This window comes from Harmonia axyridis, chromosome 2 (assembly GCF_914767665.1).
Source record: "Harmonia axyridis chromosome 2, icHarAxyr1.1, whole genome shotgun sequence".
In the NCBI taxonomy this organism is placed as follows: domain Eukaryota; kingdom Metazoa; phylum Arthropoda; class Insecta; order Coleoptera; family Coccinellidae; genus Harmonia; species Harmonia axyridis.
Genome location: NC_059502.1, coordinates 8646904 through 8665352, shown reverse-complemented (window position 1 = coordinate 8665352; position 18449 = coordinate 8646904). Strand labels below are relative to the sequence as shown.

Sequence of the window (18449 nt, the reverse complement as noted above, 5' to 3'; positions counted from 1 at the left end):
GAAAAGGTTGTGTGTCAGGATCACATCGTAAACATCTATTTTTGGGTAATCTAAGAAAGCAAAAGGAAGCTGAGAAACCGCAGATTTCATTTCGTTCAATAACATCGCAGCATTTTGCTAATATTTATCTAAAATATGCGCGGAGTTAACCTTTGTGTAAAATATAGTCTGTTAGGCCCTTTTTAGAAATTGTTGATCCTTAATATTGTATCAATAAGATAATGAAGCAACGGCCACAGAACACATTTTTCCAAGGTTAACAAAAAAAAATTCTCTATCCAAGAGAAATGTATTTTCGTTGAAAGGAATGAATTTCATTTGAAATGTTCAAAGAATCACAAATTGAATTTCACATATGATCCTTTCAGGATAAAATTGTAAATACCTTGGTCTAGGAAAATACCTTCCTTTCAAATTGAGATCTATCTCCTACATATTTCAGTTTGGACATTCACAAGGTCGAGAACTGAAATATAATTTCCAGTTGAAGTGAAGTTAATAGACTCCTCATTTGAATTAATTCCTAGAGTATGGTTTTATGTACGGAACTTTGCATCTGAGTGAGACTTAAATGGATTCAACTCAGTCAGCAATCATGATTCCGCATATATTCAGAATCAGATTTTCAAGCAAGAACACTCGCCAGATGGGTCAAAATCAGGCTCACGTGATAACAAATGATCGTTATGTTGACAAAGTCTGGATAGTGAACCTTCTATTACTGGATGAAAATGTCCAATTTATTTGATTAGTTTTCAGAAGTAGTTTTTTTTGCAGTTGCATCAATCTGATCTATTTTGGCCATATTATTTTTGAAAGGATGGAATATTGAAAATTACCCTGAACCAATATATAACCAGGGCCGGCGCGAGTTATTTTGGCGCCAGAAGCAAAGAATTTTTCAGCGCCCCTGCTGAGAAAGGATCAATAATAACATGAACTCGCTCTACAAAAAAAAAAACCATCTGCTTCGATGATGATACAGAACTTTCTTCTTTATATGAAAAATCTTGCAATCGTGCATAAAAAATAAAATTCAAATGAATGAAGAATATTGAAATGTTTCTGAATGAAATAAAAAAGCACAAACAAATGAAAAAATTTGTGCTCCAAAATATTTCGATACAAATCTACATTCGAACGAATTTATATGATGCAGCCATGGTTGAGTTTATTCTCACACTACTTATCTAGGGCATTTTAGAGATTTTGGTAGTATGTGTTTGTAACACAAATTATTCGACTCTCAGCAAAATAAAAAAAAAATTGAGAGCTTTTAAGAAAAGGTCAACACATCTTGCAGGTCCAGTTTTCCCTGAAAAATAAGATGGATAATAAGAAAAAAAAAATGTTCTACTGACAGATTATGGTCGCTTCTAATGGAAAAAGTTCCAACTGAAAACTTTTGCATCTAACTGAATCCCCTCACCAAAAAAAATATTAATTCCTTACTCCAAAGTATGTAACTGGAGTTCTCAGGGGTTTCGTATGAGTTTGAGATTGGAAGATTAGGGAAAAAGGTGAACATAGCATTAAATGTAACATTAATTTAGGTCTAGAGCAAAGCATGTGGTTAGACGGAAGGTCCCAGTTATAATTTATGGACTTGACAAGTGCCAAATTCTAGCGAATTAGTAAAGTTAATCGTTGCGTGCTTTAAAGAGAGCGTTGTGCAGCCGAATTTCGAAGAGTGGGTGAAGTGAAACATGCAACCCTTATCTGATTACCTTAGTCCCCTCATTAAGGGTGTACATATCACCTATAAGCATATTTGTTCAATACAAAACAAAAGGTTACTAGGCGCTTGTTTTTTTCAAATAGTCTTTGAAAATGGAACATTCAATAATGGAAAGATACAAGTTCCAACAACGTTTTGAAATTGTTGAATTGTTTCAATATTATTAGTGCACATTTTTGAATACTGAAAGAAATTTAATTCAGTTAATCAACTCACTTTTCGTCGTATTGTAAATAAATTCGGAAGTGAATTCCAGTAATTGAAAACCAACATTGAACGTACTATGGATGAAATTCAATCCAGTTTATGTGAAAAAGTGATGAAAATTGAGTATAATTTGTTTAAAATTTACTCGGAGTGTTTTAACTGAATCTAGAAAATTAAACTTCACTTACGAGCATTTTAGCGCACTCGTCGTGATCATAGATGGCTGCAATGTGTAAGGCCGTCCTTCCATGGTTGCCACCTAGTTCGATGTTTATGCTGCTCTTGAACCTTCCCATCACCTCCAAAACCTTAACCTTATTCAGTTCTGTTGTAAGGTGAATAACTGCTTGGTGCTTTTCATTCAGTATATCTGTCCTCACGCCTCTGTAGAGATAATAGAGATATAAGGAATGTAGTAGGTACAGTATTTAATGAAGTCCCACACATAAGCAATGCTCAAGAAAAATGGAAGTCTTTGATGGTTTTCAGAAGGAACATCTTGAAGGGATGTCAAGAAGCAGTCAATAAAAAATATAGTTATAAGGTTTTTAAAAAACAAGGATTTTTTTCCGTTTTGGATTGAAAATTATTTCAGATATTAGATTTTTTCAAAATTCTAAAGCAACAAGACCTCGAACAAGAGTAACTGTACATAGTTCATTATGAATGGAGGGTACCCATGGAGGCTAGAAAATAGCAATTGAATATAGGCTACGGTTTTTCATTCTAGAGATAAAGGGTGATATTGATTCCAAAGGAATATTTGCTCATCTAAAACTACAGAACCTCCAATTTTCTTCTCATTATACTGTTCATATAAACCACACCAAAAAATATTTTTGCTTTCGGGTTTAATAAAAAATCCTGTACATGAAATATCAATTAGTCCACAATATTATCTGACTCTTCAAAGGTTTGTTCTTCGAATAGTGTTTAGGCTCATTATTAGCTCGTTAGAGTAATAGAGTACATTTTCAATATTAACATATTTGATCCGCATTACCAATTTTCAGTAGGTATGTCAAACGAATTCGGTGAAGCCGGTTTCCGAACAAGAGGATTACATTTTAAATTTAATGGATAAGAGGGAATTATTCTTTATATTCGACTTTTCATAGAATCAAGTGAAAATAGAGAATACATAGTATTAACTCGGGTTATTATTGATAAATGCATATTCAGGAATGGAAATCATTTACTTACAATTTCAGTAAAAAATCTACAGCATCTAGAGATTCGTTTTCAACAGCTATATGAAGAGGTGTGTTCCCTGCATTGTCCTGGTTGTTCAGATCTGAAAGAAAACGATATTTCAAATTGTATATAGGATATTATTATCATATATAATAATCAATAATTGAATATGATTCCATGCATATATCAATATATTCGGGGTATTGTAAACCAATACGAAAGTGGTACCAAGTAAGGCTCAGTACTTGGTACTGGTATTCTTGTATCGTGTGGGAAAATTCACTTTCAAATCTGTCTATAATACGACGAATAGTGGAAAACCGTATACATACTTGGTTTATATTAATATCAGTTTTTACATTTCATATCAAAATATTCTGAAACGCATTCACAGTATCGGTTAGGCCAGTAGTACCTTTTTGTTGTAGAATTGAATTATGTTAAAATTCAAATCAAATTTGGACTAAAAAATTCAACTTCCAAAATACTGCTTGGAACGAGCCGTGTAACTAGCACCCTGTAGTAGAGTAAGATATAGAAAAAACTCATGCGATGTTTATTTGTAGACATAAATAATATACAAGAAGAAAATTCGATGCATGGTCCTTGGGAACGTTCATTCTTGAAAACCATGTGGTTCACTCTGTACACCCTCAACAAGATAGCAATAAGCAGTAACCCAACAAATCTCATGCCTTTCAAATGGAAGAAATTTTGCAGAAGCATGCAATTAGGAACTTCATCCTCCACTTTTATAATGTATAATCGACTTACCTCCCCTTTGGGATTGAATGAACTGAAGTATATTGACCCTGTTGCCGAATGCAGCTTGGTGCGCCACTGTCCTTCCTCTGCTGTCCCTGATAGATAACCTGGTGGGTTCAGCGAAGTACAGCCTCTGGAATATCTCCAAATTGCCGCTTTCAGCCGCCTGTAACAGAGGGTAAAATCAACTTTAACATACTTGATTGCTTTAATTTCAGATGAAAGGCTTCTAATTAGACTAAAAGTACAGGTGAGAACTCAATTGGCACATCAATTTGCCAGAGTTGATTCTGAAAGTTTAAATTCAAATCTTCAAAAATTCTAATCTTCAAATGTTTGATGACTGTTCAGAAATAGAATGATAAGTTGTAGAGACATAATCATCACGATTTCTCGATGTTAATGTTCATTATCAGAAGAATAACACGTCACTCAGTAAGTCTCAGACCTTCGCCATACCACTATTTTTACTCGTTAGTATCAAGCTTCAAATGATGCGTGTCAAAATGCGAGAATATAAAGTAAATTCTGGATCGAGTTCTGGATAGAGATAGATAAGTTAATTGCACCCTTGAATATACCTATTTACAGTTCTGTGGTACCCAAGGGTGCAGTTGGTGGTGCATCAATGAACCAGCTCCTTGACTATTACTAAAATTTTGGGAACCAGTCTTTCAAGAATAACAGCTTTATAGAAAGAACTCATACATTTAATTCATAACCTCATTCTACCTAATGCCCCGTCCCAAACAAAATGGGAGCATTCAGACAAAAAAATTGCGTTATTAATATTGTAATTCCACAAGGCCATCTTTCTTAACTGCTCGAGCAAATACATTACGGTTTTATCTCCAGAGATATTTCATCTTATGTCCTTTTCCCCGTTTACAGCAATAATTCTGAACTGGTCCTATTCATTTTCGTAGATTTGGTTGGAAACGGAAAACGGTCTGTACTAAGTTGATATCGAGTTGGCGATTCTCCAGACATCGCTTTCTATGACTACGTGACTGAAAAACGTTTAGAATATCTGCTGAGTTCACATCGCTGTCAACTGATTTCATTGAAGCAGGAAGAGTTTTTTTAGTTGGACGAACACCTGATGAATTCGAAGACAAGTATTGAGGAATATTGTGATATATTTCCTGACTAGCAAATACCAGGAATTACTTGAAGGGATTGTAGATATTTTTTGTTATTGAATACACACAAATGTGTCCTATTTAGTATACATATTTAGTTAAACTTACGCAACCTAAGTGCAGTAGCATGAATGACACAAAATATTCAATTTGCAGGAATTGAAAATGGTATTTTTCAGCAATCATTTTCATTGATCCTAATTGGCTGTAACAGTAATTGGTAAAATTCCACAAAGAAAATAATTGGCTCTCATCTTCTATTATCACAAGAGAGCTATTCAGAGAATTTCTCATCTTGGTTAATAGGTAGGAAAAATATAATATGAATTCCATCAGAATGAGCCAAACGAAAGTTGGAATATTTCCCGGTTTCTACCTAATTCGTAGAAGATAAAAAGGTAATACCTGATCACCAGTGTTTTCGAGAAGAGCGTTCAACAATATCACATCAACTGGTATGACTTACCCAGAATATAAAGGACAAAAAGAGCATATCTACAGACTTCGGTGCTGTATTTTACGTGACCTTCAAGAAATAGTGGAGCCATATGTTCTCCCTTACCTTAATTGGCTCGAGAATCCAATATTTCAGCAAGAAAATGCCCGGCCTCATGTTGCCAGAGTTCCTTCAAACTTTTTCGAAGCGACCCATGTGAATCTTTTGTCATGGCCACCCAGATACCCCGATCTTTCGCCCATAGAGCATGTTTGGGATATCATGGAAAGGAGGCTTGGAAATTTACCCCAGCCCCCACGGACTTTGGTGGCTCTGAGACATGAAGCACATGTAGCTTGGGATAATATTCATCAAAAAGAAATAGACCATTTTATTGCATCAATGCCGAGACGTGTCGGGGAGTGTATAGATAATCGCGGTGGACATTATTAACAAATGTATTAATAAAATTGTAAACCCTTCGTTTTTACTCCAAATTTCAATCATTTACTCCTTGCTATACTATCCTTGTTTCATCGAAAAATATTTAAAATTTAAACAGCTGATTTTCTGGGTGTTAAAGTTTCTTTGTCAGTATAATTAGAGTTCTCATGCTCTTAAAAACACCCTTTATTAGGAAGATTATTTTCATAGGCAGTGAAGTCTATTTAAATCAGAGTAAGCACAATCCAAAACTCCCAAATTAGATTCAACCCTCCCACCTGAGTAACCCTAGACGAAAACGTCCCAGGGATATTTTCCTGAAATCGGGATGAATAATTTTCACATCCACCAGGATCAAGGTCCTTAAAGTCCCGTTTCGTATCTCCCTTCTTCCCAGATCATAAAGCAGCCGCCTGGTTGTCTGATTGCAGCTAGTTTTCCTCCCCAAATCGAAGTTCGAATGACTGAAAAAGTCAGACCTAACCTAACTGCACCTAATAGAAAGACATGCAAGAAATGCGTGAAACTATCAGGACTGAGTATTGAAGAAGTGGCGACAACTTCGACATAATCAAGACGTTCAAATATCTCTCCGTTCGCTGTAATATTTTCCTTTGTTTGCCGTGATGTCTCGCTGAACTTTGTAGAATGAATAAAACTGCTGACATAGCGATAAAGCTCTGGGATGCTGGGGAACAAAACACCAACATAAATTGATGACGAGGGAACTCGTTGTTTTTTTTTTTGTCTGAAAGATGAATTATATATTACGCATGCGAAGAATTGGGTCAATGTATCTTCTACAAAGTAGGCCACTACTGAAATAAAATACTTATAGCCAATGATTTATCCAGTTAAATTAAAAATTTCTAAGTTCATTTTTGAGGATCAACTCACAATAACTTACGATGTTTTTTAATGCGTTTGAGCTGAGTATTGAAAGACAAACGGCCGCAATACAACGAAAGACATGATAAAGTGATGATTTTTTCCAACATTTGTGGCCGTATATCGGCAATAACACGGCGAATGATGTCTTCCAAATGGTCAAGGGTTTGTGGCTTATCCGCATAGACCAATGACTTTACATAGCCCCACAGAAAGTAGTCTAGCGGTGTTAAATCACAAGATCTTGGAGACCAATTTACTGGTCCAAAACGTGAAATTAGGCGGCCACCAAACGTGTCTTTCAATAAATCGATTGTGGCACGAGCTGTGTGATATGTTGCGCCGCCTTGTTGCTACCACAGCTCCTGGACATCATGGTTGTTCAATTCAGGAATGAAAAAGTTAGTAATCATGGCTCTATACCGATCACCATTGACTGTAACGTTCTGGTCATCATCGTTTTTGAAGAAGTACGGACCAATGATTCCACCAGCCCATAAAGCGCACCAAACAGTCAGTTTTTATGGATGTAACGGTGTTTCGACATACACTTGAGGATTAGCTTCACTCCAAAAGCGGTAGTTTTGTTTGTTGACGTAGCCATTCAACCAGAAGTGCGCTCCATCGCTAAAATGGACGTAGTGCGCGATACGTATTCCGCACAGAACCATTATATTCGAAATGAAATTGCACTATTTGCAAGCGTTGTTCAGGCCTGAGTCTATTCACGATGAATTGCCAAACCAAACTGAGAATAAATCACTTGACAGCTGTTAAATCTGTCACCATCTCGAACAGTAATGCCAACTTAAAGTTATATACCTCGAAAAAAAACACCCATTATAACCAGTTGTTTAAAATAAAACCTCGAATTTAAAGAACGGTGGAAGCAGAGTTGTATAAGCCTATATATTATAGGGCATCACGATTTTCAATGAAATGAAAGGAGATCTTTCGTTCGAAAGAAAATCACGAAACACTGATTCAACAGTCATAATAATGAACAGTTAATAAAATAAATGATATTTCACCAAATAATTCTTTTGACACTTCTACGGAAAAACTGGCACAAAAAAAGAACAATTTTACAGTAATCTATTTCAAGCTTCTAACGAAAAATCATGTTGATAACAATGACAGTAAGAGACAACTTTAAACACCACACATTTCGAACCACTGAATAACATATAGAAAAAACCTTATAACAATAATCAAAGGTATAATAACGACAGTTATGAAACAAATCTGCAAACACTTCAAAGGCTAACAGTCTAACGTCAAAGTTTAAACGATTCCTCCACTCCAAATATCTCAATCTGAGCAGGAAATGTAGGTTAGTCACTGTTCGGATCTAGCTAAAATCCCTTTAAGCATAAAGACGTTTCGTCGACGTTCAGAATCCCCAACACATAACTTCCCTCCTTAACAATCTTCTTTTCGATATCCTTGAAAAGTTCCCAAGTAACCGTTACATGATGGTGTGAATTCACAAGACTTGGAAGCCCCTGGTGATTTGTAGACATCCATAATTTCGTGTGGGATTCTGGACTGTCAGCCATTCCTGTTAAATTAGGAACTTACGAGGTAAAAAGTGGTCTTTTCCTAGAGATCGATATTGCTTCATGTTAAGAAAAAGTTTTCATTAGTTGATAGATACAGTCGACCTGTTACAGTTTGAAGTGTAGTCGAGATATTGATTGTATCGAACGAGGGTTTACAAGTGAAAGTTAATTAAATAACAAACGATAGCTTTGAAGAGTTTTGTTGTTCATTAGTGGATATTGGATCTTTTTTCGATGTGATTGAGAGGAGGCCAAGACAAATGAAAGTATTTCAAATTGATGTCATGCTCATTAATGTTGAACTCATAAGAGAGATTTCATAGTAATGTACCAAAACCTATAGATTGTAAAGTTTTCAAGTTATGGTATGTTCTTAGTGATCTGTGGGCTTGGAAAAGACCAATATAAGGCAGAGGTCCAACAATTGGAGTGAGATAATGGAAAAACCCTTTGGATAAACACTCCGGGTCTTGCTCAGGCAAAGAAATTTGTGGAGCTTTCACAGACCTATACCAGGAAGCTCCTGAAGCTACCACGAGCTGAGCTTCGGGTAGCATTTTTCCGTTTCCTATGATGCCAGCGCAACCAGTTGCTCTAATCCATTAGGGAACTCCGTTACCTATGTGGTTAGCGCGAACGCATGACTCATTTATTTTGTGTCGATTGTATGATTGTAGTCAAGTCATAAATAGGTGTCCCATTTAATTAGAAATCAATTATCATTTTGGAAATATAGTGCGGATTTGGTGTTTTTTAAATGGAACACCCTATATATGTCTTGATTGGATTTATACGTGGTGACATTATGAATTTAATATCGAAATGAATGAAAAATATTTATTTATGAAGGGTACCATGAAAACATTGAATATAAAACTCAATATCTCTAAAACGCGTGATATTTCTGAAAACCCGATGCTTTTCGGAAAATCTGAGGTAAAAAACTGCTCTGAAAAATACAGATCTCCTGCCTTGAAGAATTGAAAAAAAAATAAAAAATCCTTCATGGGAATATTGTTAATTTTATTGATTGATTCGACTATGTAAATCAAGAAAATGCAAAATGCCTGGCGATCAGTTCACTATTTCAGCATTTATAGGTAAAAATCTGAAATTTTAAAGAAAATTATTGATAATATTCCCGAGGCTGCAACTTCTCCTGGACGTGAGCTACGCCCTTGAAACCTTAGTATGTTTTAGATTGGAACTTGATGTTTGAAAAATGTTTTCATTTTAGGTGTCTGTGACGAATAATTCAGGAGATAATGATTTTTGGAGGGAAATATTTTTCCAAATTTTGAGTTCGAATTTCCTCAAAACCGTGAGCTCTACGAAGAATCAGTGAGCGGTGCCATAATTGACGATCTCTGATTAGCCGAATATCATCACAATCATAATACTAAATTTACCTCCATAACCTGCTGGATCTCCTCTGGACTGGTTCTCCTGCAGAAGGCCTGGATCTTGAGCACCTTGGTCCACTGCTTGGCCGACTTGATTGAACCACGAAAAGCCATGGCCGGCGTGATTTTGCTGCGAAACACCGTGATGGATGCTTTTGAACCGGCTCGCTTCAAAAGTTTTTTTCCACGAGCCTAATGGTGGTATCGAAAAAAGCGTTTTTCAATTTGCGTCACGTACGGTTAACACATTCTGTCTGATCGTTGCTGTTTAGTTTCGGTTGAAATGGAGTGATTGGGGTTGATACCGATGATTTCGGTCACTGTGAATGCGTGTGGGGATGATACGATAGTATGAATGCGCCCTTTGAGAGTGGAAGATGAGGGTGGAGAAGGTCAGCGTCAATTTGGTTCAAAGGATCCTGCCTTTAGAATAATTGAGAGTCATTATAAATTGATTTAGGTCGAGTTTTTTATCTCTAGTTAAAATTTAACAGACATTGTGAAGTTAGCTGACAGACCTAGAACTGTTGTTTTATTAATTTCCCTCAAGTTTCCATGACCTAGAGCAGATTGATCTGTCCAAAGCCTCAGAATAACTTATTATTATTATTATTTGTTGTTGAAAACATTGAAATTCGATAATGCGAATAGCTAACAAGTTTAATTCAGATTTCATAGTAAAATTTCGCCCAATCTTGGTAGCTCCTCATCATGTGATAAACAGTATGAATTAATTTAGTATTTAGAGCTTCTTGCTGCATATTATATTTCCTAAAACCCCTTTTTGTGACCATTTCGTCTGATCTATGCTGATGTCAATGAATAACTTATTCTGACACCAGGTAGCTAGCATCTGAGTTCACGCTGATAGATTATTTTCAAACTGGAAGTTAAAAGAATGAACCTGATTGAAATAATTATCATTAGAAATCATCGGAACAAAAACAGTTTGTTTCCGGACGAAAATTGACTTACAGTGAATACTATGTCAAAATAGTACCGGGAAATAATACCCACCTACTATTCAAATTGGAAATTTTTAAACAAGGTTTTCATGGATCGTCTTCTGTATACGCTTTTTTATTTTTTCCATACTCTGTTATTTACAGAGTTAATTCTTGAATTTTGAAAAGAAAAAGTTAGTTTTTTCTGCGAAATTTGGTCGATGTGCTTATCAAACCATTGTTCAAATGTTCAAAAGTTCAGATCGAATAAAATATTGATCTGAAATCTATTTTATTTTCATCAATTGAAAGAACATGCAATATGAAAAGGTCATTTTTGTGTTGACCGTTCAGTCACCTTTCAAGTCCAAATCTGAGGGTATTCCCCATATTTCTGCACCATAACCCTGAAAATAAACCGACCTTCCCAACTCAGATCATATCTGCAATTTATGTGTCTATATCGACTAGACTTTTCCTGTTTCCGTTTGAACTTGAATCAACTTGGGAATAAATTTCTTTTCGGAATTTTCTATTGGCAAGTTGAGATAAAGAAACGATATGAGGTGGAATAATGTGAATATACAGCTTATTTATAATGCATATATGTATTTATACTTTCATCGATTCAAGAATGTTTTCTGATTTCATCTTTCATCTCGAAGAAACGAGTTCTATGATCGATGCATCCTTAAATTATTAATATTTTCAGTAAACCGAGACTATATTGAATTTTGGGTATTTCTGATGAAAGTCACTTGAAGTTGGTTGATCTTTTGTATTGTCTTCTTCTTTTCGCACAAGTCTTACCATCATTAAACATGGTGATAATTTGACGTCTATTAATGTATTCACGATATTTTCAAGTGAAATCAGACAGTGGAGCAACCTGACTCTACCTCATATGCAGGTTACTTTACAAAAAAATGAATCAAATTTCTTACTGAAATGTCTGTTGATTTGAAAAGACCGAAACTACTCCAGTTCAAAATAATATTTGTGCAAATTTGGTTGGTTCAAAATTTATTTATCACTACCAGAATTATTAATCTGCGCTCACCCACTCCATTGAGAAATAACTGTACCATTTTATCTAGTTTTTTATCTACCATTATCTACCATTTTATCTAGTTGATCGATCTTTCTCCAAGATCGGATGAACGATGAACGTGAATTTTTCATTTAAACCAAATTTGTTTTTGTAGTTGAAACTCAAAGAATAATAATTAGAGAAAAATTGATAAGAATACGACAACTGATGAAATGAATGTGCTTTTCTACGTGATATAAAACGTATATATTCTTATCATCATATGTTTTCAACCTACTCATTATGTTGAAGAGAATTTATTAAAAAAATTACTCTTATTCGGTGTTAAACTTCCAATGTTACTGTCATTCTTTATCTTAAATAATACGGTTGAAAAGATTTGTGCAAAGAGAAGAAACAATAAGTCTTTGTAAAATATTTATAATGGATCTTCAGATCATAATATTTCTATAATATTTTTTCAATAGTAAAACAAAATTCACATTACGTACGCTGTATCCTGAAAATCAATTCAATTTCTCAAATTGCAATATTTGAAGAAACATAAATTTTCTGATGAGAATGATTCAGTCAAATGAATATTTAAAATTCTTGAAAGCAATCAGAATACACAGTTAATGTACAGGGTATTATTCTGTAAAAGCCAAATACAGCTTTGACAGTTACTATGCTAAACTTCAATCAGAGGCCTGGCCTGTTGCATCTAACTACTTTGCAACTTTACACTTTGCACTTCTCATATGTCGAATGGATTACATTGCACGAAAAACATTTAAAATTGAATGGTGGGAGGTAAAAAGAAGTTGCAAAACAGTTGGTGTAATTGGCTCAAGGAATATTGTACATTATTTTTCATTTAGAAAATTTTACTGAATGAAAAGTGATCTGTCAAAATTTGCAAAGCACCCATTAGAATTTGTTATTATAAACAATGAACATTCATTAGCAACTAATCTCTCAAAAGTTTTCTCAAAACAAAACTGTCAAAAGTTAAAGTTGAGAAAAATTCTAATACACTTGGTGTTCTCACAAAAAAAAAAAAATTCTGAAAATCAACCGACCAACTCCACCTTCATTTCCTTCAATCTGATGACGACAACAGATGAATGACAACTAAACATGAACTGCATGACGATGAAGAGCGAATGATTAGAAGACCACTCACTACTTACTCATGAATTTTCGATATGGGAAAACAATTCATGGTAATTTGCGGAAGAGACGATTTCCGATGAGCGCGTTTCCGGTGGTCAGGTCCCGGAGTGCCTGATTTATCCCGAAGTGAGCCTGTAACTGGCGTCGCTCCGTTGAAATCCTCCAGTTTTCAAGTTCGAGCCGTTTGCGCAAACGGTTGCAAATTGGCGGATGCGCGACTCATGACCTTGACGGTTTGGCGTGTGGCTGTTTGAGACTGTTGAAGGTCTGACTTGTGGCAGGGTGATTAGGATTTGAAGAGGATTAGCCTTTGTTGGTCTAGTTTTGATGAAAATTCTAGAATAAGTGGGTGAAGGATGGATATTTTATCAGATGAGTGGTTGTCCTTCAAGAACTTAAATCATCAGGGAAAGAGACCGGATTTTATGCAACATTAAAAATTGAAATATGCGGGGAGGCTGCTTAAAATGTGCATGACAATTGTAAAAATAATTTCAAGAAAAGTGAATCACTACATCAGTCCCATGCAAGGTCCCATTCCTAACCAGTAAAAACACATTTTTTTTACTCGTAAACTTGGCCTTCAAGAGTGATATATGTACATGTTGTTCAAAATTCGATGCTCACTGAAAGTATCTAGAGAACTTCAAGAGAAAAAAATCTTCAAGGACCCCCAAACCGTTTTTCAGACGGCAAAAAACTCAATATATAAGATATCTGAGAGCAGATCATAGATATCTAGATTCGTATTATAGTTACTGGGCGTTTTTTGAATTATAATATGACTTGATTAAAATTATACAATATTAGGCCAATTGAAAAGTCCCCGCTCAGATGGCGGTGCCAATCCATATGATTTTTAGTTAGTACCAACCATCAAACGATACGTGTCAAAATTTGACAGCAGTCCGACCATTAAGTTCATGAGATATTGCTTGTGAGTGTAGCTACTTTTGGTATTCGAAGAAAGATGGAATAAAAGAATTTCGTGTGCTGATAAAATATTGCTTTTTGAATGGAAAAAATACAGTTGAAGCAAAATCTTGGCTTGATGAAGAGTTTCCGGGGTCTGAACCAGGAAAATCAACCATCATTGATTGGTATGCTAAGTTTAAACGAGGTGAAATGAGCACCGAAGACGACGAACGCAGTGAACTTCCAAAAGAGGCTGTCATCAACCAAAAAATCAAAAAAGTTTACAAAATAATTTTGAATGACAGTAAAGTGAAGTTGATCGGTATGGCAGATATTGTGAAGATATCATCTGAATGTGTACATCATATCACTCACGAATATTGAACATGAGAAAGCTGTGTGCAAAATGGTTACCGCGCAAGCTAACAATCGATCAAAAGCAACAACGTGTTAATGATTCTGAGCAGTGTTTGAATGTGTTTAAGTGCAATAAACCTGAAATTTTGCGTCGATATGTGACAATGATGAAACATGGTTCCATCATAAAACTCCGGAGTCCAATCGATAGTCAGCTAATTGGATTGGACAGCATGAACGGAATCCAAAGCGGAGAAAAACACAACAGTCAGCTGGCAAGGTTATGGCATCAGTATTCTTGGATGCGCAAGGTATAATATTCAGTGATTACCTCCAAAAGGGCCATACCATCAACAGCGATTATTATATAACGTTATTGGATCGTTTAAAGGATGAAATCTTTGAAGACTGTCCCATTTTAAAAAAAAAGGTGCTGTTTCATCAAGGAAATGTGCCCTGTCATAAATCAATGAAAACAATGGCAAAATTGCATGAATTGGGCTTCGAATTGCTTCTGCATCCACCGTATTCGCCAGATCTGGCCCACAGCGACTTTTTCCTGTACTCAGACCTCGAAAGAATGCTCGCTGGAAAGAAATTAAGCGCTAATGAATAACTAATCGCTGAAAATGAAACCTATTTTGAAGCGAAAGACAAATCGTACTACAAAAAAGGTATCGAAAAGTTGGAAGATCGCTATAATCGCTGTATCGCCCTCGAAGGCAACTATGTTGAATAATAAAATCGAATTTTGCCGAAAAAATGTGTTTTACTAGGGTAGAACGGGGACTTTTCAATTTCAATTGAAAATATTCGAAATCCAATAAATCCAATCCATACAAAGAGAGTCTAAATCGAGGTCTTCCTTGAATAACATTGTTTCCGCTGTATCAGCAACTTACAAATTGTCTTCCTAAATACTCCTACGAAACCACGCGATTCAATATAACCAGACGTCAAAAGTTAATATCCTCTACATTGCTGGAGCGAACGTTGTTTTGAACAATTAATTTCAATTCTCACGGGGCCTATTAACTTCTTCTACCTAAGTAATTTAACGTCCGAATATTAAACGAAACTTGTATACTTATTAATCGAAACAAACCCTTCATGCAACTCTCCATAATTATGTGTTTTATTATAAGCTGTGCGTGAGAGAGAGGGTTGAAGTTTTTGTGAATTCTGAAAAGCGTAATCAGTAAAGTTTAAATTCATTAAGTTGTTGCTCTCCAAGTTTATTCTTTTATCTTTCAGTAGCAGAGTTTCGAGTACATTCTTCTTCACATAATTTTCAATAGAATCATTTCTAATGGTAAAGCTACAGAGATATTCTGGAAAAAGATCAACATTGTTATTTTAGTCATAAATGCAAAATAATAATAACAGATGAAATTTTGCATGAATTTTGAAATTATTTTTCAACATCCATTCCCAATTATTTTTTTCAGTCGAATTCATTGTTAAATTAATTTTATTGGCAAAATTTCTAAGGGTTCGAAGCATTCGAGTACTCGAAGTCGGAACTTGCCTCGAATATTTAGAGTTTCTAGTTTTCTGTTCGAGAGTTAACGCATTTTCGGACGGATAGCCAGGATCATAACAAAATATTGTCGTAGTAAAATGTTATATTGCTCCCTTCGAGAAACAAGTACCGAAAACCAAAATTCAACTGAAGCTACTGAGTTGGACAATCTCTGATTACACGAATATAATCATTAAATTTACAAGTTTATGTCTAGAACATTCTTTCCGAAATTGAAAGATAGCTACTAGCTCTACGAGACATTTTGGTTAAAGAAGTTTATTCTTGATCCTCTAACCATTTCATTTATTTTATATTGTCTACGATTCATGATACCTTTGTCAACATATGGGGCACACAATGACTCTTCTAAGGGACAAATACTTTTAGTTAATTTATTTTCAAATAAAGAGATCAAATCAGAAAATAATATATTCTTCGAAGATAAATCACAACAAATAATAAAATTAGATAAAACAACTCATACTGAATGACGTTGAAAGGTTGAATTGCCCCCATAGCATATTGGTTTCAAGATGATTTCAGAAAAAATGAGAAAAATTTTAAACACCAATATTTTCGATGCTATGAAAAAAATTTTGCTTATATTTAACATGATTATTATGACACTTATTGTCCGATTGTTCACTGGGAAATTATTGAAAAATGTCAGGACTACCGAAAAAATTAAAAATACTTGTTAGAGGTTTTAAGGTTTTTTCGAATACCTATCTACTGGAAAATTTTTATCGCATGTACCGAGGTGAATGTGGATTAATTTTTTTTATGTACGATCCTGAGATATTTTGATTTTTTTTCCAGTGAACTTATGGCGAATGAATATCATAAAAATCATGTTTAATATCAGTAAAACATTTTCACATCTTCTGAAAAATGGTATATCCTAATGTCACATTTTTTTCAGGAATCAAATTGTTCCTCTGAAACCAGTACCCGAAGGAGACATTCAATTCCCTGATCTTAATTGAGTTAGAGGTCTTATATCTCCTCTAAACCATTGTAACTAGTCGCCCTGTATAACCTGAGATACTTGTACATATATGTAAGTATAATGTGGGGAGTACAACTGAACCTTGTGGGACTCCACACAATTCACACAGAAACCCTCCAAACTTAAATTCAACTCACTGCCATCATTTCTGCATCTCCCTTAACCATCATTTCCTTAGTGGCCATGAACTGATTTTTGTACATGACGTCGATGCGAATATTGCTCATGTTCTTGAATTTCTTCAAACCCTCCTTCACACTCATCCTTTTAATGAAACGACTGATCCATCACTTGGGAAGCGAACCGAGAAAAAGGAAGGAACAAACAAATACTGAGTTATTTCACGTGCTTTCTCATTAATGACGACAAATTGTCGTCCGTTGGGATTTGAACGACTTTTGATGCTATAGAAATGATTAAATACACGCGTGTCAGAAAAGGTTCCAATAACACGGAAGCGGAGTTTTATTGATGTGACCGCCAAGGAGAGAGTATGGGGTCGTACGATTTATAATTTGATGTTAATTTGGGATTTGTTGCTAGAGTCCTGTTGGTTCATTCTGGGTGAAGGATAAGTCTCTTTTTCATCAACAATTTTGTAAATTACACACTGTGGTTTATTATTTTATTTTATCTCATTCATTATTTCGAATGGAATAAAAAACATGAAACAAACAAAATATAACAAATCTGGCGAAGCTGCTGAGTTGGAAACAGTTTTTATAAATCAAATCAATAAGAAGTGTAAATTGAAAAAGCCTTCGTTTGATATTAATTCGATTAGAAAAGTAAAAGTTCCGAGAATTTTTGCTCACTCTTTCAAATTCGTATCCATCGAATTTGTAGAGTTCCTGTAGGTTCAGGGAAGTAGGTTAAATATTGAAAAGGGTTGTGAGGTTTTTAGTGTTAGACTACTTTTACAAGATTTTTATTAGACTACTGGAGATTACTGAAGATATTTTTCAAAAATGTTAACTAACTATATTTTATAATTACATCAATGAGAGGTGTTGAAATGGTAAGTGAGTATCCTTAATTCAATATTCTAAACACAAATCACGGCTAATGGCCCTGGTAGTCGAAGCCGTAGAACTTAAAACTTAACTTAAACACAAATCTCAAATCAAAATTTTTCAGAACTATGAAAACATTAAATGCCATGATTCTTTCAACACAATAAAAAAAACTGCCAATACCACGTGGTATAACACATAACTAAATAAGTCCTGGGTCTAGCACGCAGATGACACCACTAGTGCTTTGTCGAAACAAAGAGTTAAGTCTGGTTCGAGATATTGACGATACATTTGATGTTGCTTGAAAAATGGGAAAAACTATAGTTTCGTGTATCGATAGAACATTGTTTTATAATAGAAAAAAATTTGGACAAGCACAGACAGACTTAATAAATGTAATGCAGACTGCTCCATCGACAACGTGGTCCAAGAATTACCAACAAAGCTGTCGATCGAAATCGACAGTTTTCTCAAAAAATCATCAAAAAAATCCACGATCGGGCAATATGGAGTTTCGAGAGACAGCGGTGGATTGGAAGAAAATAGAATGCAGTGCATTCGCCATTTTGCATTGATATCAATCCATGAGAAATCTTAACTCTACTTTACAGATCAAAAACAATAACGCATCGTCAATTCAGAATGTCGTTTGAGGCTGTTTAAGCGGAATAAACTTATTTTTTACGAGGATATGTAAA

At 35.0% G+C, this 18449-nt stretch overlaps 1 protein-coding gene across 9 annotated transcripts in view; it reads right to left on the bottom strand.

Annotated features, from left to right (window-relative positions):
- Positions 1–18449, bottom strand: part of LOC123673156 (transient receptor potential cation channel subfamily A member 1) — a 52248-nt gene that overhangs the window by 22085 nt on the left and 11714 nt on the right. For 7 of the 9 annotated variants that reach the window (XM_045607606.1, XM_045607605.1, XM_045607609.1 and 4 more), the window contains exons 4-6: positions 3914–4070; positions 3149–3239; positions 2134–2329 (exon numbers count right to left, since the gene is read on the bottom strand). In XM_045607606.1, coding sequence (XP_045463562.1) covers positions 2134–2329; positions 3149–3239; positions 3914–4070 — 444 coding nt within the window. Of the gene's footprint in view, positions 1–2133; positions 2330–3148; positions 3240–3913; positions 4071–9785; positions 10100–12946; positions 13046–18449 lie in introns of those variants that run through there. The other 2 variants (XM_045607612.1, XM_045607613.1) reach the window with 1 other exon arrangement.